A 25,873-nucleotide genomic window follows, 5' to 3' on the forward strand; every position below is an offset into this window, starting at 1 on the left:
CCATGGAATGCTCCAGTGTGGGATCTACAGGCAAAAGATCACCCCCAAAAGATAATCCCCAAAAGATCACCCCCAAAAGATCACCCCCAAAAGATAATCCCCAAAAGATCATGCCCAAAAGATCACCCCCAAAAGATCACCCCCAAAAGATCACCCCCAAAAGATAATCCCCAAAAGATCACCCCCAAAAGATCACCCCCAAAAGATAATCCCCAAAAGATCATGCCCAAAAGATCACCCCCAAAAGATCACCCCAAAAGAGGAGTGATCATCATCTTGCCTTTCTAGAGAGAGGTGGCCAAGAGCAGCCAGCACAAAAATCCTGCCCCTGGAACCAACACCCCCCTTGCTGATGGTCTCTCTGGTCTGTCCTTCCACAGAAGAGAAGGAAACCACAGAAACAGAAGGAAACCACAGAAAAATAGAGACATTCTGTCTGTGAACAAGCATTCCCTCAGCTCTTGTTTGTGGGCCAGCAGGCAGGAGCAGCAGGAGAGAGTGAAGGGATTTGGGGTTTAGCTTTCCCAAATAATTGGCAAGGACAGAGCTGGACTTGAGGTGCAGAAAGCATCAAGAGCAGCCCTGCTCTCTGCTGTGTGCCAAGGAGGAGGGTGCCAAAGGGGATTGTCCCCTTGTAGCAGCTGTCCCAGGGGTTTTGGGGCAGAGCCCTGGAGATGCTGCACCCACTGGGACATCCCCAGGCACGGGAGCCTCCATGGGACCAGCGCTGCCCCGTGAGGAACTTGGTCATTGTGATTGTTCTTCCAGTTCAAACCATTCACTTGGCTCCCAGCTGGGCGTTTTCCCTTTTCTTTCCCCCAGCATTTTATCCCACAGGTGTATTGTCTATATTATTATCTATAAAATAAAGTCTGGGGCATAATTCAGAAGAAGGATGTCTCATGATGTGCTTATGATTTCCTGTTTGTGTCCATTCCCCCAGCAGAGATTTCACTCCCTCTCCACAGCTCACTGAAAGTCAAAAAGTTTCAGTGAAATTGCAGCTGTGAGCTTGGAATTATTCTTTTTACAAACTAATGAGTTTCCCATGAATATGGGAACCACACACAATTAAACAATGCCCACACACAAGTTTGCATCTGTACAAAGCATTGATTAGACACTTTTTTGAGTGAATTATTTGCTGTGTGCCTTGGTCTCCATGAGGGAAAGCAGCAGGACTTTTGCATGAAGCACATGGCAAGTCAGACATATACATAAAGTGACATTATTTTTGAAGAGAACTTAATTTGGAATCAGAAAAAATCCCCCATCATGTGCTTTTTTTCCTTAAAAGGAGTCCTTGGGGACAAAAGCTTTCTCCTGAGGGTAATCTTCAAAATCTGACTACCCTTTCCTTAGGCTGGGAGCAGGAAATATGATTTTATTGTTTTTTCCCCCCACAATAAAATGCTTGTTCCCATTGCTCTCCTCTCCAAACGGCGCAGCCCATCCCGAGCGGCCGAAGATGAGACTAATCTACCTCCAACACTCCAATAAATAAAATGTAAATGTTTGTCATGAGAATGCCTCCATTGTCAGCACCATCCCAGGATTTTTCAACCTTTGACTCCCCGCAGTGACCGGCTGAGTAGCAACAGCCGAGTGCTGAAAGAATTTTTCAACAGCAATTTGCTTGTTCCAATTTGCTTTTCAGGGCTGCTGCTCAGGATTGCTGGCCGGGGCTGTAAAAGGATCTCATCCTATTAATTTGGCCCAGCTTCCCCTCTTGTTCTGGTCATATTCAGTTTCTCTGGGAGTTCCAGTGAGTAAGTTAATTGAATTGGAAGTGCCACCAGGCGCTGGCTGTTGGAGCTACGGTTTCATGTCGGAAAAGCGGCTCCCGCCGGCCGCAGAAACGGATACGGGCACCTGGTGAGGAGGTGAAGAAATGTCTGGAGGTGATTTATTCCCGTGGCAATAGCCCCCAGCTCTGCTCTCAGACTGCTCAGACAATGCAGCTCCCTTCATCTAGCATCATTCCTTCTCCAGCCAGATCCCTGGGCAAGCACGGAGGAGGCTGAGGAGCAGGGTGGGTGTGTTGGAGCAGGGATTGGGAGAGGAAAAGCAGGATGATGGGGAGAAAGTGATGGATCTGACTCCAGGGATATCAGAAGGCAAATTAATTACTTTATTATACTGCATTATTCTAGAATATATTACACTGAATCTAAACTGAATCTGCACAAGCACCCAACTCAACTCCACTGCCCAGAATCTCGTGACTGTCTGCTGACCAACAGTCTGGACATGTGCTTAGCCCTGATAGGGCAAGGAAACAAAACACCATGACTTTGGGTAAAAAAACCACCACTTTGGGTAAACAATCTCCACATTGCATTTGACTTTGGCACAACAAACAATCTCCACATTGCATTCTACTTTGGCACAAACGCAGGAGCAGCAAATGAGATAAGAATTGTTTTGATTGCTCCTTTCTCGGCTTCTCTCACTGCTTCTCTCAGGTTCAGAGAATGGGAATCCCACAGGAGAGCAGTGGTTTTGTAGCAATGGGCTGATGTTCCCTTCGTTCTGCCTGCTCTCTCTGTGGCTCCAAGCCAGATGTGTCTGTTTTAGCAGTGCAAAGTGTTATTTCTCCTAATTGCCCAGTCTGCAATCCCAGCTCACCCTCTGGTGTCAATAAATGCAACCAGCCTGGCAATGATTCTCCTGGCACTCATTAAATCTCAGGGGTAAAGGTGGCCACACCTTTTCTGCCAGGAAGTAGAAAAATGGATGCAAAAATCAGTTCATGATTGCTACTGCATTTTTAGTGAGGTTTAGGAGTGAAAGGTGCACAATATTGCACTCCTGAGTCTTGAAATTGAGAAAATTCTTCTGAAAATGGGAAGAAACCTTGGAGAAGCTCTGCCAGTATCAAAGTGATTCTGCAGAAATTTGTGAATGTAATCCTGAGTCTATTTCTGAGCTTTGTTCAGATTGTTGTGGTTTTCCCAGAGTGAGGCACCTCTGCTCACCTGGGCCATCCCAGGGAGCTGCCATGGCCTGGCATGGGGCTGGAGCTGCTGTGGCAGGAGGCTGAGAATCACCATAAATGCTTGCAAAGGCCAAGCTGTGATAACAAAATCATTCCCAACCTTCTCCTGTCCCCAAAATGAAGCCAAACTCTGAGGAAATGTCTGCCTGGGTGAGAAATACACATCAGAATAAAATAAGAACGGGTGAGGATGAGGGTGGTTCAAAGAGCAGAGTGAAGATGTTTGCAGTGCTCACACCAGGAAGGCTGCAGTGTGAATCAGTGAAATTAGTGAAGTACAGAATCCTAGAAAGGGACATTAAAACTCATCCAGTTCCACCCCTGCCATGGCAGGGACACCTTCCACTATCCCAGGTTGCTCCAAGCCCTGTCCAACCTGGTCTTGGACACTTCCAGGGATGGGGCAGCCACAGCTGCTCTGGATAAGCTGTGCCAGGGCCTCACCACCCTCAAAAGGAAGAATTCCTTCCCCATATCCCATCTAACCTTCCCTCTGTTAGTTTAAACCCACCCCCTCTTATCCTGTCACTCTGTAAAATGTAAAATGACATTTGTAAAATGACATTTGTAAAATGTCCTTCCCTCCAAAATCAAGTGTCCCAGAGACCCTCAAGCAACCCAGAGCGCACAGAAATAGATGTCAGAGCCAGCTCCGTCCCTCGGTGCTGGCTTGGGGCTGCAGCTCTGGTTTGAGCCACCACAGGGGGGCAGGAACGGCCTTTGGAGAGCATCAGCCTTCCCCTGGAAGGAGCGGCAGCCAGGGAAGTTCTGCCGTTATTAAAATATCCCTGAAAACATCCATCTATTATAATAAAATGTCCCTGCCCTCTGTTGAAATTGGGAGGTTGACCTACTGCACGCTGCATTTAAAGCAGGGCTCTGAGAGGTGGTTTGGGGTGTTTCTCCTCTAGAAATATTGCTGAGGGCTGAAAGATAGAAATTATTCATGTTTCAGAGGGGTTGGGGATGCCTCCTGGTTTTGAACAAAACCCTGTTTATTCAGCAATTAACCATCAGATTACTATAAATAATCAGCAAATAGTTTTTAATGTAATCAGCGTAGAATATCATCCTATATTATTTATATGAAGAAGATTTTTTAATTGCTCAAATTGGGAAAAACAGCCAACAAAAATGATAAATACCATTCAGTTTTGCCATATTTCCCACCTTATTTATGTACATATATATGTATTTATTGTATAGACACGAGCACAGACTCACACAAATATCACAAAACAGCAACACCCCCTCCCCACTTTTCTTTTTGCTCAAAACAGCAGCAAACATTTTCTGAATCTCATACAGATACAACCCAATTTTCTAAATAATTTAATGTAAGTCAAATTGACTACAATTATTTTCCAAATAGTTTGATTTAGCTAAACCAATCAATTATCTGTCACTGATGAGGCACTACAGAGACCAGCATGGGGTTTGTGGCTCTTTGCTTTGACTGCTTGCAGTCCCTCTGTATTTATTATGCAGACAACAATTTGGGCTTATTTTCAAATATAAATTTCTCATTGCAGAGTTCATATGGTCAATAAAACAAATACATAAAATATTTTAAAACCTCCCCATCTTATTTTTCCCTGACTTGTCAGTGGGTAAACTCCCCTTGGCAAGCACGTGTAACATTATATTTGCTAGAAAGACCCTAAAGCCTTACGGACTATCACGTTACTCCAGAGCCTGGCATTTCTTAAAAGGGATTTCTTTCTTAAAGCCACTACAGTGTAATGGCTCTTGAGAAGCTGTTACTGTCTCGAGTGCAAATCCTTCTTAGTTTGTGTATTATTGACCTGATCGAGTGTGATGGGGGCCTTCAATGAGCCTTGGGGGGGGGGATTTCGAGGCTGTGGAATCCCACCAGGAAATTCTCATTTTTTTTTGGAAGTTTAAATTTCCCTGCCCGTGGCTTGCAGAGGGGTTGGAACTGGGTGATCCTTAAGGTTTCTTCCAAGCCAAACCACTCCAGGATTCTATAAAATGGGAATAAATGAGGAGGGGGTGCAGCTGGAATGGGGGGACCCCAGGGCAGGTTCGTGTGGCAGAGCTCACCCTGCAGAGCAGCAATTTAATAATTCCAATTATTTCACATAAGGGAGTGAAAAAAATGACAACACAGATGAAGGATCTTTTACATGTGGAGTGGAGAAATTCCCAATTACAGCCCCAATTCTGCAAGGACTTACAAGCACAGCTATTCTTTAGGAGGTTGATGTTAACAGATTCTGCAGACAAGGAATTTGTTTAAGCAGCTGCCTGATATCTCAGGATGGTAAAGTCCTAAAAGTGAGGGAATAAGATAATTTCCCTCCCCTCTCTCAGCCCTATTTGCATACAAACACCCCCCTAAAATCATCAAATTCCGAGTGGAAATCCTGGCACTGGCCACTTTCACCACGGGGAGAATCCCACAAATGATTTTGTTTCCCCCGGGATGGGGAAATGCAGCTTTGTGCCCAGTCCTGTAATCAGCTTCTCACGGGCTGGCCCAGCTAAGCCCCAGATCAGGACCGTGCTCCTGTGGTTGCTGCCGCATTTCTGGAGCTGATGCTGCTCCAAAATGATGTCGTAATTCAGCAAAAAAGGGAAAACGCATCAGTGAATGAATAAGCAGAGTAAAAAATGCTTTTTTCGGATGTCAGGCAGCCATGGAGCAGTTGCCTGAATTTTTTTTTTTATTTTAGGGGAGGATTCTATCATTTCTAGTGATGTGTTTTCCTTCATTAATAGGTTTTGGCACTAAAATTTTACACCACGCCTGCTGGAGGTATAAATATGTATCCAGCCATATAAACCTGTCCCAAAATGATCCCAAAGAGCCCCAGGAATGGCAGAAGGCAAGACCTGGTGCTCCTAAGACAAAGGTCAAATAAAAAAAGGGATGCTAATAAACAGCCCTGCAGCTATAAAGGAAATTTATTTGGTTAGTTTTAAGAATTACATCTTAAATTTCAAAAAATCAGATTCAGGAGTTACTGAAAGGGAGATTGATCCATCCCTCAGCTAAATTTTCTTGTTCTGATGCAATTTGGGTATTTAGCTCTATTATCAAATTTTAAAATATATGCATTTATAATACATGTAATATTAATTTATATATTATATCTATTATATATAGATAAATATTCATACTCACTGGAGAAGTGCAAAAGGGATTTTTTTAGCAAAAAATGAAGAAATAATAGCTCCAAATTGGGAAGTACTTCAAAAATACACATTTTTAATACATGTAATATTCAGTTATGTATTATATCTATTATATATTAATAAATATATATACTTGACGGAGAAGTGCAAAAGGAGTTTTTTAGCAAAAAACGAAGAAATATTTGCTCAAAATTGGGAAATAGTTCAAAAATAAGTATATACATTTATATATATAAATGTATATACATTTAATATATGTAGTATAATGTATAAATGTACACACATAAGTATATGTATAAATTTATATACATACGTATATATTTATAATACATGTAATATCTATCTATCTATCTATCTATCTATCTATCTATCTATCTTTATCTATCATCTATCTATCTATCTATCTATCTATCTAATGTCTATTAAATATTAATAAGTCTTTATACTAGCTGGAGTACTGCAAAAGGGATTTTTTCAGCAAAAAATGAAGGAATGATAGCTCAAAACTGGGAAATAGCTCAAAACCAGCTCAAAATTGGGAACTATCCTCTTTTCCCAAAAGCAACGTTCTTTTCCACAGTGCCGCGCTCTAATCGAAATAATAATAATAATAATAATAGTAATAGTTATAGTAATAATAATAGTAATAATAATAATAAAAATAAAATAAAATAATAATTCTATAATAAACTAAATAATAACAACAATAAATGAAAGTATATTTATTATTAAAAATAAATAATAAGCAGGCAGCTCTGGCAGAGTGAAAACCAGTCTGAGAGCGGGGTCAGAACAAAAACATCCCGAGGATGGGAATATCTGGGGTCGGGAGCTCGGTCAGGAGCGAGCCCCACTTGGTATTCAATTGACTTTCTAACTCGGGAGACAGCACTTTCCATCTTCAAATAGTGGGAATAGATTGCATTCCTGGCCCTTCCCTTTGAACGGTGGGGAGAATAAACGGGCAGGCCGGCCGCTGGTGGGGAGATCTCCCTAATCTCGGTTGCACTTTGTCAGGACGAGGTAACTGCTGGTTAAGTGAAATACCTTAGATCAAAGGGGGATTAATCGCCAACTGAATCCTTGCTGAATAAACCTGTCATTCAAGAAAATTATTTCCACTGAACTTAGCAGAGGATTGAAGGTATTTGCATAACAGGGACCCCACCGTACTTCAGCCAGGTTAAAAGGTTCAGAATTCAGGCAGTGTTTAGCTTTTTGGCTCCTTTTCCTTTCAGCGGCCCTGTACAATGGTTTTTAATCTGATAATGCAGCTAACTATCTAAATGATGTCAGAACAGGAAAGTATTGCAAAGTTTGGCTGAGGGATGGATCAATTTCACTTTCAGTAGCTCCTAAATCTGATTTGTTGGAATTTAAGATGTAATCCTTAAAAAAAAAAAAAAAAAGAAGAAGAAAGTCCCTTTAAATGGAGGGATGTTTATTAACATCCTTTTTTTATTTGACCTTTGTCTTAGGAACACCAGGTCTCGCCTGCTGCCGTTCCTGGGGCTCCTTGGGATGATTTTGGGCAGGTTTAGACCATCAGTGATGCCCATGGATCTGTGTGCCAAAAATCAGGTCGATCTGGGCAAACACACAAACAGATTTTCAGCCTTTTTGCCTTTTTTTTTTTCCTTTCTAAGCCCATCTTTCTGAGGTCATGCTGAATTTGAGTGTAAGTGAGAGGGAGATAATTAAATAACAGGACCCAATAGGCTCCCGTCATTTTCTGGGATCAGCCCTTGGAGGAGATTTAAGTGCCACAGCCTCGCTCAGGGTTTGTGGTGGGGTTGTGGCAATAATTTTAAACCTCAAGAATTATCCCTGTTTTAAGGCAGCTGTTTTTGGCAGTGACTTTTCATTGGGAATTCATTTCTCCAAGAGTGAAGAGAGGCCCTTCCAACACTGGAAGGCTTCTTAATCTGCACTATAAAAACTGGGAAAAGCTGTTAAAAAATATGTCTATTTCTAGAGAATGCTTTATGCCATCTCCCTCCCCAGCTTTCCTGGGGTTCATTTGCAAGAGCTTCCACCTCTCCTTCCTTTGGGGCATGTGGAATGATGTCAAGCTACATGGAGGACGTCAGGTTTCATAATCAGATTTTGACAATAAATGGAATTTAGGCACTTCTGCACCCAGCCCGAGCCCGACACCATTCATTCTTTCGGTGGGCGCAGTTCATATTCATCACAAACTCAAAGCATCTTTCAAGTTAAAAAAATCACAAAGAATGGTTATCAAAGAAAATGAATAAAATCCATATTGAGATAATTTTTTAGAAAATGATTGAAGTTTTAACCCAAGAAAGGACTCTTAGAGTTTCTTATAGCTTAGAATAAGAACATGTCAATCACGATTAAGCTTCTGGAATTGGAATCCCTTTGAAATGCAGCTGTTTCTTCTTTAATTGTGGCAGCAGACTCAAAAGAAAAGAAAGGTCCAGCCTTAAAGATGAGTAAGGAATACAAAATAGCTCAGGATTAGTTGTGGAGTTCAAAGGTCGCTAATTACACTAAGGAGTTCCCAGACACAGGGAAAACATTAAACAGGTCACCTACCAAACGGGAAACAGACTTTGACTTCAAAAAAATAAAGAAAAAGCAAAAAGAAAGGTCCTGAAGAGATAGGTTTCTAGAGAAAATCAAAAGTGACCAGCTGATCTCTTTGGGGGGAAAATGGGTTGGGTTTAGTTCTCTGCTGTTATGTGTCTCTACAAAAAATTATCTAGAGCTCGACCAGGTTTCTTGCAGGCCTCATAAAGGCAAGAAGGAGAAAAGGGGGCAGGCCTGTGGCTTAAAATATCTGATTTTCAGTTGCACTGTGGGTCAGGAGTCCTTAGGAATGAAAGCATCTCTGAGGGTGGAGATCTCCCTGGAATACTTGGCTGGAATGGTTGAGGGTGTGGCATCCTGGGGCACAGGTGCATCTTTAGTGGGAAGATTTTGGGAGAGCCCTCCAGACCTTTTGAGGACAGTGGGGTTTGGCTGGGGGAGCAATGGGCCATCCCAATCCTCTCCTTTCCAGCTCCTCCCTGGCCCCCTTGACTTGGGATGGAGTGGTGGCACTGCTGTGCTGCTCACTGCAGTTCCAGGGATGCTGCTTTCCTGGGAAAGCCTCTTGGGAATTCTGGCTGGATGTCCTGCCTGCTGCAGGGCTGCAGTAACGACCCCACAGTCCTTTGGATCTGGCTGTGGGTGGAGAGAGACCCTGCTTTAATGCCAGCCTGCTCACAAGAGAGAGAATCCCCAATTTTAGGGGGGAAAAGAGCCTTTTTTTCTCTCAGGTCCTGCTCACCTGCAGGGGGAATTATCACCTTATTGAAGTGTCACCTTATTGAATTATCACCTTATTGAGATACCACCTCATTCCTGCAAAAATCAGCAGATGGGTGCATCTTAGGGGAAATAAGGAAGAGGAATTTTAGGTGGTCAGTGAACGGCACCAATCCCCATGCTGGGGGTCCCCAGGATGTCCAGGGGAGCCACAGTCAGAGTTAAATCTCTGTTCCCTGCACCTGAATTGTTGCATCGGGTTTGTGTGGCAAGATTTTGGTAGCAAGAGGGGAATTCAGGCATGGTAATGTAATTTAGAAACAATCCCAAGGTGCCCCTGTGGGATTCCCACTGACAGCCATACAGCAGCAGGGAAACTTGCACTTCCCAAACTGGGATGCACAAAATTCTCACCTAATGTCTCATTTGGGATTGAGGGCTGCAGAGATTTTCCACCATGGTGCTCTCAGGATGCATTCAGCTTTGTGTGGGCTTGGTTTTCCCCACTTGGTAAAAGGTGTTGAAATAAAAGGTGTTAAAAACATTTTGTCTGTCCCCTAAGGATGAGAGAACAGGGAGGTGGTGGTGAGGGAGTCAGCAAAAGTAGTGAGGGACAAACATGGACTCACAAACTCTCTTGTGGCTGAAATCTCAGCAGGGCTTGTGCAAACAGGACAAAGTGTGGCCAATTCCTGGGACAGCATGAATAAACTGGGGACAGCCATGGAATGTTTAACGCCTCGTTGTTTCAGTGTTTACTGTAACAAATGGCCACAGCAGTTAACGCTGGTAAAAACAGCAAAAAATGCAGAGGTGGGAAGGGCTGAATTGCATGAAAAAAGTGACAGCTTCCAAATTATGTCAAGGAACAGGATTTACCCCCAAGTTCTTGAGGAACTGCATAAACCATCTTGGAGCTGTCACCAAATACCCTGGGGGAGGAAAGGGCTTCCAGAAAATTGGAAAACCATCAAATCACTGAGTAGTGATCAGTGACAGATTTGTCAACGTGGAGCTGTTTTTAGGATACTCATTCCCCTCTGTGGTAAGAGGAACAGGAATTGCAGCTTCTCAGCCTCTGGGAACCTCAGTGCAAATTCCCCATTTCCCTCCACACCTTCCACAAGTGTTAAATAAAACAAGTTTGGTGAGGGCTCCTCACCACAACTGGATTTGGAAACCTCAGCCATTTTTACTGTGTTATAAATGGATTTTGAATTATGTTAATTTCTTGGAGGTCTGTTCCATCAATTCTCATTGCCAACTAATGTTCAGTCTCACCTCACAAGCTTTGACAGAGTGTATTTGCTTTAAATTAATTTTAATCACTGTTTCTTACATTACTCCCAAATTTTAATGAAATGAAACAAATTAATTTCAGTAATGAAGTGAGTTCCATGTTTAATCCTTGATATTTATACCCAGTATTTTAGTTTTTTTTTGGAGGGGGGATGTCAGGTTTACAACCCATTATTTAAGTCTTCACATTTATTGTTTTCACTTCTTTGCATCTTAGTTTTCTTCTGGCCCTCTGAAACACAATGAAAAGTCTGGAGAACTCTTTGGCCAATTCTTTTGGAAAGTCTTTTTGCAAAGTTACCTTCACAAAGGTCTCATATAATCTATGCCTGTGACAAAATCATAAATAGAAACACTTCAAGCAGCAAAGACTCGGGTAGAAGAAACCACTCTGGTTTTTTTTTGGTTTTTTTTTTTTTTTTTCCCTTTAACACATTTTTAAGGAAACTGCTGTATTAAAAGCTTGTTTATTTTATTAAAGATGACCTTTAGAGCCCAGCAGAACCTCTGTGAGGTACCAACTCTGCCCTGGGAGTCCTCAGGCTCATGTGAGCTCTACATCAGATCTTCCTCATTTAGGGTTTGAAGGGCTTTTCTCCTTTTATGAAACAAGACAAGTGCTCAAAGCACATAAAGAAACAGTGAAATTATCTGGGAAACTACAGAGGGAACAGAGAAACACAGAAAGGTTTAGTAATTTGTAAATCCTTGAACTCGTCCCATGTTATCTCTACCCAGTGTCCCCTAACTTAGTGAGTTTACCAAGCTGAGTTTACTACTTTCCTACCTTATAAATATTTAGGAAAGATCCATTTGGGCCAGGAGAAGCTCCCCCTCTGGTTTCTCCCCGTTGTGGGGGTCCCACAGGGGGTGCACAATGCTGGGTGAAGCTGTGTGCCTTTAACCTGCTGTGTTTTGCTGCCTTCCCCATTCCTGGTGCTTCCCAAAGAACAGGGTGTGCTGCACACCCACATCTGCACAGAGATCTCTCCACTCTTACAGCCAGGGCTCCTTCCCCCACTTTTCTCACCACTGAGCTGTCCCTGAGCAGGGCACGGCAGCAATTACAGAGCAAACCTTGATAACAAATCAAAACAGGTGATGGCTGATGTGAGGTTGTGGGGGCAGGTGATGTTTCCCTCCTAGCCCTGAGCAGTTTTTCACAAAACATCACCTGCCCCCTCCCTCCCTCCAAACCTGCCCTACTGAGTGTGTGCAAAGCAGTTCGTTATTTCCTTTCACAGCTTCTGTAGAATAAATGGCATTTATAGCTTAGCAAAGCCAGAGCACTCCATTCCTGAGCTCCTCAACTCCCCTAAGCATGAGAGAGTCATGGGCAGGAGGGAAACACAAAGGATCAGGATTCAGAAGAATCCCTTTTTATTAAGTGCAAAGGGTCTCCTAACAAACCACTAATTTAGGCAGTGCCATTGCCTCCCAGGGCTGTTTGAGTAAGAAAAGCCATTCCTGCAGAGTGCTGCTGTGTACAGCAGAGCTCCCACCCTTCTCATGGGTAGGTGGAAGGCAAACCCCATGGCCTGATGTCCAGAACAGGCTCTAAACCCTTCCAGCAGAGAGAGCTCCTCTCCCCATTCACACTGTGGTGTCCAGGCACGTGGACAACTCCAGCAGGGTCCTGGGCAAAATCACAAACTCACTTTGCTGCTAAACAAAACAGACACATCACTTGTGTGAAACAGGGCACAGCTCCAAGTTTGCACAGCAGTTTCAGCTCAACAGCATCTCCACCCTCTAGAACATTTACCAACCCATCACATTGTTCTATCAAAGTATTTTTCAGATTGCAGCTTAAAATTCCCTCCTTGCACAATCCCTGATCTGAGTTACCCCACAGAGCAGAGTGAACACGAGGCAGGGCAGGAGCAGCTCTGTTAGGAATCAGCATCCTCTGCTTTTGTGCTGCTCCCCAGGTTGTGGCACCTCACCAGCCCTTCAGAATCTGCACATTTCCTAAAGTCCATTTCCTGTGTTCCTGCAGATCTCAAAATTAGAGGTTTGCATCTGTAAATTGAGACCTTTTTCCATCTACTTTTCCAGGAAAAACAGCTCAGTGAAGGTTTCTGGAACCTCCAGCAAATTTAGCTGATTTTGCCTCCTCAGAACCAGTTTTGTGAGCTGGAAAACCCAGTTCCCACCTCTGCTTCCAGAGCAAGCAGATCACAGGCATGTGTGCAAGGGAGCTCACCACTTCTGCTGGCAGAGGCAATAAAGATTCCTTCATTAAAATTGCCTCCACTTTCAGAAGTGCTGCTCATGCAGCACTTGTGAAAATCCTTGTGAATTATTGCCTGGTGTGTATTCTGTACACATCTTGTAAAAATAACACAACTTCTGCTTTGAGCTGCTCTCTGAGTCTGGAGTTTGATGAGATTCTTGTGACTTCAGGACAGGAACAGGATGCTGAAACCTTTCCCATCCTGCAATGGGAAACCAGTGAATTAACTGGAAATCTCAATGTCTGTACCTGTAACACCAGGGACATATTTTGTACCACCAGTTAAAGTTAGAAGGGAAAGTAAAGCCAACCACAGCAAGTACATTTCAAATTGTCCTCTCTGGGCCATCAGCCAGAACTCAACCATTTAAACCCAACTCATGTTTTTAAGACAAGTGACCTCTCATTTTCCACCAACAGAAATTTTTAAGAACACAAGGAAAGCAAAAGTGCTGAAGAACATTTATTTTACTGTATCATGACATAAATCTTATTAACACTGTGCTTTGTTTAAATATTAAAATTATTCCCAAGTACATTAGTCAAGTAAGGGTTTGAATACCATAGGTGCTGGTGCTTTGGAATTCCAGATGTAGTAATCAGAAGAAATCAATTCCCGGGCTAAAGGGAAAAAACAGGCAAGAAAAATAAGCATTACAGGGTGCCTCACAATCAGACATTCCTTCATCCAAGTTAAGTGACTACTAATCCATCCTTACCAGTTTACAGAAAAGGTATAATGGCCTCTTTAAACTGTAAGACTCTTACTATTATTTGAAAATCGTTTCTGATAATGAGACATTTAAAGTCTCAGCTTCAATTACCTTTACTAATGTATCAGTCATGAGCTTAAAATTCAAACAGAGGTTAAGTCAAAAGCAGGTGGATGGCTTGGATTTTGTTCAATGAATATAAATTGCACACTCAATATAAAACATGAAAATGCTGCTTTTTCTGTGTTACAATTTAGGGCTGAGTGTGACCTGTCACAAAATTAACAGTGTAGACCATGCTTTTCAAAAGGCTTTTACTGAGTTCTGCCACCGTGACTGGCAGAAGTTGCAGCAGAGAGGGACAGCTACAAATAAAAGTGCTTTCATTAGGCAGAGGTGCTCAGGTTTAATGAGTGCCTTCTCTGTGCCATTTAGGGTATTTTTGGTGCAGGCTTGGCAGTGCTCATGTGTTAACAAAAAGCAGATTTGGGCTCTGCTTCACACATTCTGTGTAGAGCCACATCCACCAAGAGGTGCTGGTGTGGTGACACTGACAGCAGCAGTGTCACCTTGCATGCAGGAGCTGAGTTCTGTACCTGGGTACTGCCAACCCACCTGAAATGTCTCTGACAAAGGTGGGCCAGGTTAGGGAGGATCATTCCTGTGTCCTCCAAAAAAGTTCTGCCATTATGGAGAGCACAGGAACCAGCACAGGGCAGAGAGCCCCAGAGAGGCTGACTTTGTAAGGGCTCTCATTTCAAAGGGAGAGGCTGTCCCTACTCCAGGAATGCTTTAAACATCACAAAAAAAAAAAAAAAAACCCAACTCAAAAGCAGAGAACAAAAGCCCAACTTTAGTTATGTAATTTTAGTCACTGAAAACTTCAGTTTATAACTTTAGTCAGTTTATAACTTCAATTCAATTTTAGCAACTCACATGCAGTAATTTTGGGCTTCCCTGGAACAAAGATCTGAACAGAATGCTGGTCTACATAACATCCAGTAAGTGTAAAGTCTGGGATCCTAAAATACAGCTACAAAAAGAGAGGGAAAACACAATCAGATGCACATTGTCACCCTTGCTGTGCAAATCTGGCAATCCGTGTCACACGCTCTGCGTGTGCAAGGGTACTCCAAAGTGACAGGATGTCAAATCCTCTAGGCAGGAAAACAAAAAAATCCATGCTGAGAATGTGAGATTTTAAATCAATGTATCTTCAATTGAAGACAATAAGAATTGGCTACTGAGGCCTCTTTTCCCAGAGCCTGTGAACTTACTTTGACATAAGCAGTGCTCCCAGTGCACACATAATCAGTCGGGTGCTCTTTGCCTGCGGTGCCAAAAGACAGAGTTCCAGTCAGGGAAACCTCCAAAGATTTGGGGAACTTCTGTCCTAAAGGCAGAGACAGCATCCATTAGATGTCCCACAGCTGTGCCCAGGCTGCAGAGAAGGAGCTGGAAGGGCAGTCACAGAAGGGAGGTCCTTACCAATGACCCAAACCAGGAGGCTCTTCTCCCTGAACAAATCCAGCTGGCCATGACTGACTTTGTGCTCTAACTGAGCAATGGGGCCCCTGCATGGGAGAGAGGAGAAACAAAACCACTGCAGTCACTATCATTCAGCATTTGTTAATGCCTGTTTTGTTACAGAAAGCCAGGAAATGCTGACAGATGTTTTTTATGAGCATACAGACCAATCACACCTATCTGAGCACACTGCTAATTTATGAGAAGAAATTACAGAGCAGGAGGAAATCACTGTGCTCTCAGCCCAGTAATCATAAAGGAGCTGTTGATGTTTTAGTTCACGGATAGTGTTTTACTAACACTATGATCAGCATCAGCAACTTTGTATCATCCCATCTTTGAATTTTCACGATAATTAGGTGGCAGCACGGTCGTGGCAGCTGTCAGAGAGGCTTAGATGAAAACTATCGTTTTAATTTGAAATAACTATATTTTTGATAAGCTGATCTGCAGCTAGGATTAGCAGTCTTAAGGAACAGGTAACCCTGAGCTGGAAGTGATCTCCAGCTTAATCCACCTGGGGGATTGTGGCAGTGTTTCATGTGAGAAGATGCCACAGAGAAACAAGATGAGAAACTAAGTGTTGGGAATGTCATCAAATATTCTGGCATAGTTCTGTATTCCACCTCATTTCACCAAGGCTGGTGTTCACTGGTAGCACCCTAAGGGAGCATAATCTGTTATATTGACTCCTAACAAGATCATCTTGGGAAGATAACAGAGAAATTGAAGAAATTTATTTAGGTTTTCTTTATTCTTACCTGTTGAAGAAAGGTATACGAGCTTCACAGTACTCAAAAGAATTCTTTATGCTTTCATGGAGCTTTAAATTAACTGTTATTTTTATCTGTGATCCCTCTTCAACGAGCTGGTAACATCCCAAAATTGGTGGAACAGGAACCTGGAAAAAACTATATTCATTCTCAAGATATATTAACACCATCAATACAAGATTAGTTATACACTATGTTCATTGATAAAGTACTTCAAAAAAGACCCCAAACATTAATTAGTGACTGTGCTAAACTCTGCAGGCTGCTTGTGATAAAGAGACTTGGGGGGCATGCACTTGACATTTCAGCCTAGATATCAGGCTGATATTGAATTTGCCCAATTCAAGCATTTAAGTGGCTGATTTAAAGTAAGAGCAGCATTGCCAGGCAAAGATATCAATAACTCCTGAACATGACTCAGACAACTCAAGTCCTTAAGTGCCTTCCAAGCAGTATATTACATAAAACCCATTTTATATAATGTTTTGTTATCTATACTGGACTCCAACTCACTCCAGCACGCCCATGTGGGCTTGATGCCCACACAGGTGTTTTCACTTCTGTTTGAACACTAACAGCAATGTCAGCTGGGAATGTGCTGTTACCTGGGAAGTGTAGTAACACAGGTCAAAGGAGTCTGAAGGAGGAATGAAAGGGAATTTGTAGGGTCCATTGTACACAGAGTCGTGCAGGGGCTCAGCACTGGTGGACAGGAGCATGGCAGGGTCCACGGAGGTGACGCAGTGATGGACCACGATGTCCTGGAGCGGGGGCGCGTTGCTGGGCAGCGTCAGGCTCAGGGCGACGTTTGGTGCAGATCCCTCGATGTCACACTGGGCAAAAGGAGTCAAGACATTATTCTAAAGTACCTGAATCGAGTCACAGTGAGATGTTCAAAAACAAACCACATTTTCAGCATTAAAAAGAAATTAAATCCCTACCAATTTTCAGCTGGCTTCGATCATTAGTACTAACCACCAGTACTAAGACATCAGTCTCACACATTTGCTGACAATTTAATTAATTAGGTTGTTTTCACAACATCCACTTAATGGATTCCAGCATGTTCTGGATGGCCTCTGTGGTTCCATGCCAGCTCTGTCACAGGAAAGTGTCCCTTGTCTCATCCCCAACAGGCCATGATCACACCTGAGCTTTCTTTCTGCATAAGGCCATCCACCCACCCTGCAAAGTGACCTGGGAATTGTCCCTCAGGAAGCTGCTCACTCACACAATCCCTACCAGCATGGCAGGTGGGAAATGACCCAGCCTTTGGAAGTGCAGCATTTAGGTTGGCCTCCTTTGGAGATGAGATTCCCACTGCATGCAAAGAATTAAATTCCCACTTGATTAGCAGGTCTCTCTCCTTGGAAAACACTGGCAGCTCCAAATACAGTGTGCCAAGATAATATTGTGTGCTTCCTAAGCACAATTCAGAGCAAAGAATGAATGGCAGTACAAATTATAGTTACAAATTTTAATATATTTAATAATTATTATGGACATATTGAGTAAATAGTCCCCAGCTTGCAATATTAAACAATGAGATATTTTAATATTAAACAATGCCCAGGGAAGCCCATGCCTGAAAGTGTCCAAGGTCTGGTTGGACAGGGTTTGGAGAAACCTGGTCTAGTGGAAGGTGTCCCTTGTCCATGGCAGGGAGTTGGAATGTGATGATCTTTAAGGTCCCTTCCAACCCAAACCATTCTGGGATTCTACAATGAAAACCACTGTCACATACAAACCATCCAGAATAATTATACAACCAGTTTCCTTTATAAACTGTTCTTATGTCATGAAACACCACCTTTTGTGGGATCAAAATATTGTTGTAGTAGAATAAGGAAGGACAAAAGATTAAACTTTCATTTGGCAGGAAAAATACTTAAAAATGCTCAAGTAAAGACACTTGTAGAAGGCATTTAGACATCTCAGCCTGGATATATTTTGTCTAATTCAGGCATTTCAGTGGTTTACTTTAAGTAAGGGCAGTGTGGCCAAGCAGTCAAATGTTGTCATCTTATTGCAGGGGTTCCATGCTGCTGTCTCCTTATCACAAAAGTTTCATACCCTCTTGATGTTTCTCATGGGCAATGTCTCAGAGCAATGACTCTTTCTTCTTCACAAAGCAGCCAACTGACTCGAGTTCCCTTCTCAACCAGCCAACCCACTCTTTTACAGCACTCTTCTTCTCATTGGTTACAGCTGTGGCCTGGTAAAGTCAGGCCTGTTCCTAATCTTTGATAATTGGCCCAGCTGCAACTCCTTAGGGGTAAGATTACTTTCTACACTATCTTTATTTTCTTATACTCTATCCCGCTACAGTCAAAGGTACCAGTAACTCCTGAATGTGACTCAGACAACAAAAATCAGGAAAATTTTCAACTCAACACGTCATTTTACATCAAATGAGTATTTATTTTGCACATCAAACGCTCTCACCTTGCAGTTCACAGCTCCATAAACCTGCCACGTGTCAGCCACATCCCTGACCTGTTCCTAATCTTTGATAATTGGCCCAGCTGCAACTCCTTAGGGGTAAGATTACTTTCGACACTATCTTTATTTTCTTATACTCTATCCCCCTACAGTCAAAGGTACCTATAACTCCTGAATGTGACTTAGACAACAAAAATCAGGAAAATTTTCAACTCAATACATAATTTTACATCAAATGTTGTAAATGATCCCACAAAAGCTGGTGTCTCATGACATAAGAACAGTTGATAATGAACCTGGTAAAAGAAACTGGTTGTATAATTATTCTGGATGGTTTGTATGTGACAGTGGTTTTCATTGTAGAATCCCAGAACGGTTTGGTTTGGAAGGTACCTTAGAGATCATCACAAATGAGTATTTATTTTGCACAAAAACTACTTTGCACATCAAACGCTCTCACCTTTGTCACTGACATTTTTTCATAAAAATCCTTTCCTTGGGATTTTTCCTCTTCTGGGAAGCTGAGGCCCCAGAAGAAGAATGTAAACAATTGTTATCTGCTGCTGTGGAATGTAGCAGGTGCACCTATGATTGGCCCATGTTCCATGTTTACAATTAAGGGCCAATCAGGACCAAGCTCTCTGGGACAGATTCACAGAGAGCTCTCGTTTATTCTATTCCTATTCTATTCTTAGCTTAGCAGCTTCTGAACTTTTCTCTCTATTCCTTTTAGTATAGTCATAATGTATTATATATCATAAATTAAAAAATCCAGCCTTCTGATCATGAAGCAAGATTCTCGTCTATCTCTCTCACCCTCAGGAACCCTTGCAAAGCCATGCAACACACCTTGCAGTTCACAGCTCCATAAACTTGCCACGTGTCCACCACATCCCTCTGGTCATACTGCATACACTTGACCTTCTCAGCGATGCAGACATTGACCTGGGGTTTGCCCTTGTAGCTGCTGGATCTCCAGGCTGGCTGCTCCTTGTCCACAGGCATCTCCTGGATGTCCTCGAAGGAGCTGCTGAGGCTGCGGATGTTGGTGTTCAGGGGGGTGCCCAGGGGACAGGCCTGGATCAGCAGAGTCCGGAGCTGCCCGACCTTGCTGCTCAGCTCGGCCTCGTTCTTGCGGCTGGGAGAGACGTAGTCCATGATGCCCAGCAGGAGAGCCAGTCCCTGGGAGAGCCCTCTGACGGTGAGCAGGGCCGGCCGTGGCTCCAGGCTGCCCTCCACCAGCGGCACGCAGGCGTAGATGAGGCCGCTCTTGCGGAACGCCAGCACGGGCCAGAGCTCGCCCGCGGCGGTGGACACGGAGTGCACGCAGGAGTGGCTGATCCTGGTGCAGGTGTCCCTGTGCTCCACAAAGAGGTGCTCGTCCTCCAGCTTCAGCTCCAGGAGCAGGGCCTCGAGGAAGGCGCTGTCCGAGGGGATGGGGACGCGCGCGGAGCCGTTGAAGGTCTCGGCGCGCAGCTCCACCGTGGGGTAGCGCCTGCGGGGAGGGAATGGGAGCTGTTGGAACCCAGGGCACAGGGAATGTTCCTTGTCTGCTCTGAGGGGTCCTGACTCCTCTTGGAGTGACTCTGAGATACACACAAGCTTCTTTCCCCAGCCCAGCAGTTGGAGAAGGAGTCAGAATTCTCCAATTCTCATTCTCAAGGTTGTTTATTATTTCTTATCTATAACATTCTTTCTCCAACCCCCCAAGGTCTGTCTGGCAGGTTGGGTTGAGGCACACTGCCCACCTCAGAGGTGGTGTTATCTTTTTATTCTAAAAACTACGTGTACGTTTGTCACAGACATCTTTTATGGAAAATCCTCTCCTTAGGATTTTTCCTCCTGAGCAGCTGAGGGGCCTCAGGAACAAAATGTCAACAATGATTATCTGCTGCTGTGGAATGCAACAGGTGCATCTGGGATTGGTCTCATGTGGTTGTTTCTAATTAATGGCCAATCACAGTCAGCTGGCTCGGACTCTCTGTCCAAGACACAAACCTTTGTTATTCATTCTTTCTTTTTCTATTCTTAGCTAGCCTTCTGATGAAATCCTTTCTTCTATCCTTTTAGTATAGTTTTAATATAATATATATGATAAAATAACAAATCAAGCCTTCTGAAACATGGAGTCAGATCCTCTTCTCTTCCCTCATCCTCAGAGCCCTGTGAATACTGTCATATACATTATTTAACATAAATTCTCAATACCTATCACCTATGTTAGACAGTGAGCTTCTACTCTAAACCACTCTAAAAGTGCCAAAATCATCCGGAAGATGGAGGCTAGGAAGAAGAAGGAAAAAGGAAAAGACACACCCAAATTCCTCCATCTTGGGACCCCAAGCCCCCATTCTAAAAACCTCAAAAATCTGTTTTTCACCCAGAATAACTATTATTGTACTTAAACTTTTGTGGCTTGCAAATCTTCATATAAGGTTGGTAATTTTTTCCATGGGTCAAGATCAAAGGCACAGGGGCCTTGGGCTCTGTGCCAGGGTCTCTGAGCCCCCTGGGCAGGGGATTGAGCCCTCCAGGGCAGCCAGAGGGATGTCCTGGGTTCTGACAGACTCCCAGATAAGCAGTACCATGTGCTGTTGGAACCCAGGGCACAGGGAATATTTCTGTCTGCTCTGAGGGGTCCTGACTCCCACAGAAGCACTGCCTTTACCCTTTGCCCATGGAGAAGGATTCCAAGACTTTGGGATAGACTAGAGCCTACCAGAGTGTGAAACAGATAATAGAGAATAGTGTAGATTGTCACAGGATGAGAAATGTAGGTTTTGGGGTTTTTTAGTATGGAAGTAGATAGGAAGCAAGATGGAGGATTTTGGGCCTTGTTTCAGGTTTCTTCTTCTTCATTTACTCCATTTTCTGCAGTGCTGGTGGCACAGGACGATTGGCTGAGGAAAGCCTCAGTGCAGAGGTTACATGGACAGACAAGGGATGAATCATTGGTAGAAAGGTAGAAATAAAGTAAATTTTAAGAGTTAATTGGATGAAACAACTTGAAAATGCCTTGAAAGTTGTTAGACAGGATTTGGAGCAACCTGTACATCTGTACAGATGTAGCCATAGTACATCTGCAGCCATTTTGTGGTGCTTTCCTGCGTGCCAAGTCTGATGTAGATGGCGTGCCAGAAATGTTGATAAGATAACAATAAACAACAAGCTGAAGACCCAAAAAGTCCCGTGCATCTCTCTATCCTGGCACAGAACTGTCACAGGAGGGCTTCCCCCATCAGGGGAGTACCCTGGGGGCCCAAGGAGAGGGGCAAAACCCATGAGGTGCCTTTGTGCCACACAAAATATCACCCCAAAACTTCTGGGGCAGAACCTCCCAAGCCCTCTTCTGGCTGCAAAAGCATTATGAAAATCTTAGGATTACTGACATTGGGTTTCTCTTCATTGTCCAAACAACTCCCCAAAACCTGCTGGGCCTAAAAATAACCTCGTGTACATGGAAGCCTGCAGCAACTTGATAGAAGCAGAGGTGGGATCAGAACAAAAATCACTGTCAATAAAACCATTCCAGGAGTAGTTAGGATTCTTTCTAGCAAGTCCAAACTTTGAGTAAGTACATTCACGAGAGTAAACATCTATTTTTTAAAATAAATTGTGAATCTGTCCATCTGTGCTGTCACACAAAACAGGAATTTTGTATGACACTAAAGAATGACTCCCACCAGAGTAGAACTTCAAAATATTTCTAAGAGGTGAGATCACACTGAAGACAAGTTCTCAGATATTTAAGAAAATTATGTTCTATGTAAAAAAATGCAACTACAACAGCTTTTTGCCTAGATAAAGTATACTAGTGCTACAGCTTTTTTGCTATAACAATAATAGCAATACCAATAACAATAGCTCCACACTGCACATGCAATATAGATGACTTAAAGCTTTTATGACTTTTTCATAATTTCATTTTATCATGTATTTAAGATGTAATGATAATGTCATGGACAGAGGTTTTGTACAATTTAGAATTGCTATGTTGTACCAATAGATATATTTCATTTCAAATTTTCTAGAGATAATACTTGAGGAATATCATATTAACTGTTTAAAACTATATCTGGGATTTTTTTTGTCCTGCAGCAGTATTGTTTTTTAAAGGGGAGTGGGATGAATTTCTTTTCAAGGTAACCCAAATCCATCAAGAGGAACTGAGGATTGTCTTTTAATAAATAGCTGAGAAAACAAAAAACATTACTTCCATGAATGCACTGGTTTTGCCCTGGTTTGGAACTGCAGACTCCCCTGAGTGTTTCTTACATGAAGTCTGGTTTTCCTACATTCTGTTTTGTGGTTCCTCTCAATAGTTATCCACAGACCCTCAAAGTGCCCCTCACAGGTCACACACACAAAATTAAATCACTTTATGGATCATCTTGTAGCAGATGTTCGCAGATGTTTGTTTGCAACATGGGAGGAAAAAACTGCACAGATATATAAAGGCCCTCACTTGGTGTCATTTTTTTACATCTTTTTAAGGACACACTGACAGCCTGCTTCCTAAACTTGCAAGCCCAGCAGTGTGGGGCTTTGTTATATCTGTGACCTCCATCTGCAGCACTTCCCTCCTGCTCCTGAGCACTCCCATGGATCTTATCCTGTGGCCTCCAAGTCCCAGCTACATCATCTTCTCTTAACTGAGTAGCTGCAGGCAGTTAAACTTCCTCAGGCTTATTTTCAGTGACTGTGCTTTTTTTCTTTCATTCCTAGTCAGGCATCAAGGGCTTTTGGGTTTGTTTTATTTATTTATTTTTTTTTTTTTTTTTTTGGTAAGGGAAAAGCAAACATAGACAGAGCAAAGCCAGAGCTACACAATTTGTAAACAGGATACAGATGACAGCAAAACCTCCCTGTGGTCTCACATTTTATTCTGGCGAGCAAAGAAACAAAGTGGGTTTACAGCTCTAAAATTTATGAGGCTTTGCAGAGCCAGGGTGTTGATAAGAGGCTATGTGTAACCTTGGTGAGCAGCTCTTATTTTTGGCCAACATTTCCAAAACAAGGGAAGAGGAGATATTTCAGTCTTAGTCAAGTCTCAGTGTCTCTGCTCCATTTGCTGAAGCTGTCCCCACACCAGAGCAGCCTCCTCCTCCTCCCACTGAATTTTACCAGTTGGGTCATTAGATCATTAGTTAGCCCTTCAAATCCCAGTTTTTCAGTATTCCCTTCTAGAAAGTGATGCAAACTTAAAAAAAAAGAGATGAAAGTTTCCAGGGATGAATGAGCTTCGGTGACTCGAGAGAGAGACCGTCCTTGTTGCCTGAATTAAGTTATGATCAGCTCAAAAAAAAAAAAAAAAAAAAAAAGGAGGGGGGGGAATGCTTTGATGTCCCCGATGTCTTCCCTGAGGTCAAAGATCAGGGCTCACGTATCTCCAGCTGAGTGCCTAAGTCCTGAAACCAACAGTTTCCATGTGATCCGGGCATTCTTTGTATTGTCCGCGTGCTTTGTTGAATTTAAGGTCAGTTAGGAGGATAAACTTGGGGCTTCCACAGCCCTATTATTTCCTCTGGGAACTTGAAAGATCTAAGTCTGGAAATCACTTGAAGCATCGAGGATAGTTTGCCCTTTTCAAAGGAGTGCCACTCCTTGTCTCTGGCGCTCACTGTGTGACAAGTCACTTCAGACACCGCTGTCACCACCCCCCTGCTCCGCGGTGATTACACTCTCCGAGGTTTTGGCGACAAGGCTTTCTCTTTATCTGTGTTTGTAGAGGGGAGGCCTCATCTCTAGTCCTGTAGGTAATACAAGGACCATAATACTAATCCTAAAACAATCAGAGGAGTGTCCAATGGAGAGATCTGTCTGCACCTGAAGATGGAAGATAGTCTACTTACTTTTTTTCTTGGTTGTTATTTTTTCCCCACAAACTTTCCCTAGACCCAGTTCTTTTCCTTCCCATTGTCTGCATTTCTCTAAAGTCACAAAAAAATAAAAAAAAACATAACAAATCTTGCCAGTCCAACAAAAGTAACTGCCTAGCCCAAAGTCTTCCTTTATACCTGCAAGAATTCTGAATAAAAACTGTTCCTTTGGAGGACTCTTAAGTGTTCAATAACTTAAAAGTCCCTCAATAATTTTAAAAATGTATTTATATGCAAAAAATATCAAATTCAGACAGAATTTCTGTCTGAACATACTCTATTTTAAGTGCAGCTATAGAACAACATGAAGAGAATATAAGTAAAATACAAGCAATAATATATGCTTTCTATTTTGCCCATTTTGTTAATCTGACAGTATTTCACAATTACTGCCTTGTCCTGTACTATGTTAGGAAGGAGAAGAGCTGGGCAAAATGTTCACAGTGACAAAAAAGAAAGAGGAACAGAGCAAGGAAACTCACGTGCAAAATGCAGAAGCTGTGAAAAAGCTGCCATATTTAGTTAAAAGCACATTAAGCGACCCTGATTCTGAACTTTGGAAAATCGGAGTCAGAAAAGCACAGCATCCAGCAGCACTGGGACAAGACCAGGGATTTGTTCAGTATCAGATGGTTTTGGTGTTTTTGCATCTGCCCCACGGGGCAGCAGTGTCCCCCAGATCCCCCGAACCCCCCAGGGCACCAGGATTTCCTTCAGACATCCAGACCTCCAGAGCACCAGGATTTCCTCCAGGGCTTCCAGACCCCTAGAGCATCCAAATCCCCTAGAACATCAGGATTTTCTCCAGGACACCCATATCCCCAGACCCCCCGAACTCCCCAGGGCACCAGGGTTTCCTCTAGGACACCCAGATCCTCAGAGCGCCCGATCCCCCCAGAACATCAGGATTTCCTCCAGGGCTTCCAGACCCCTACAGCATCCGAACCCCCCAGGGCACCAGGATTTTCTCCAGGACACCCAGACCCCCAGAGCACCCGAACCCCCCAGAACATCAGGATTTCCTTCCCGGCATCCAGACTCCCAGAGCACCCGATCCCCTCAGAACATCAAGATTTCCTCCAGGACATCCAGAGCATCCGAACCCCCCATGGCACCAGGATTTCCTTCAGGGCATCCCGACCCCTAGAACACCAGGATTTTCTCCAGGGCATCCAGACTCCCAGAACATCAGGATTTCCTCCAGAGCATCCAGACCCCCAGAGCACCCGATCCCCGTCGGGAACATCTGCGCCCCCTGAGGGGGCTCTCCGCAAGGCGCCCGGTTCCCTCCACAGCACCCGGACCCCCAAGAGCATCCGGTGACCCCCAGGATCGCCCGGTCCCTCCAGGGCACTCGGATCCCTCAGAACACCTGGATCCCTTCTAGATCACCGGGGGAACCCGGCCCGGCCCTCGGACCTGCCCAGCCCGCCGTGCCCGGTACCGTCGCTACCTGGAGAAGAGCACGGCGCCGCCGGCCGCGGGGTCGTGCCTGAGGAGCCACAGCGCCCGCAGGGCCATGCCGCCGGTGCCGATGGTGGCGGTGATGCCGCCGGTGCCGATGGCGGCCG

At 43.6% G+C, this 25,873-nt stretch overlaps 1 protein-coding gene across 1 annotated transcript; it reads right to left on the minus strand.

The window, feature by feature from the left end:
- Positions 1–13,418: 13,418 nt before the first annotated feature.
- On the minus strand, positions 13,419–25,823 carry AP5M1 (adaptor related protein complex 5 subunit mu 1). The gene is made up of 8 exons (XM_058807353.1): positions 25,756–25,823; positions 19,273–19,918; positions 16,587–16,814; positions 15,970–16,109; positions 15,170–15,255; positions 14,959–15,074; positions 14,618–14,714; positions 13,419–13,589 (listed from the first exon to the last, which is right to left on the minus strand). The coding sequence occupies exons 1-8, from the start codon at positions 25,821–25,823 to the stop codon at positions 13,507–13,509; spliced, it is 1,464 nt and encodes a 487-aa protein (XP_058663336.1). The 3' UTR covers positions 13,419–13,506.
- Positions 25,824–25,873: the final 50 nt, after the last annotated feature.

The sequence above is a fragment of the Ammospiza caudacuta genome, chromosome 6 (genome assembly GCF_027887145.1).
Source record: "Ammospiza caudacuta isolate bAmmCau1 chromosome 6, bAmmCau1.pri, whole genome shotgun sequence".
Taxonomy (NCBI): domain Eukaryota; kingdom Metazoa; phylum Chordata; class Aves; order Passeriformes; family Passerellidae; genus Ammospiza; species Ammospiza caudacuta.

Excerpts from the sequence above, each read along its gene's own strand:
- AP5M1 (XM_058807353.1), bottom strand. The coding sequence starts at position 25,823 with ATGGCCCTGCGGGCGCTGTGGCTCCTCAGGCACGACCCCGCGGCCGGC. Across the intron at positions 16,110-16,586 it reads TGTGTTACTACACTTCCCAG|GTTCCTGTTCCACCAATTTT; the intron begins GTAACAGCACAT and ends AGTTTTTTCCAG. Across the intron at positions 14,715-14,958 it reads GGAGCACTGCTTATGTCAAA|CTGTATTTTAGGATCCCAGA; the intron begins GTAAGTTCACAG and ends CTCTTTTTGTAG.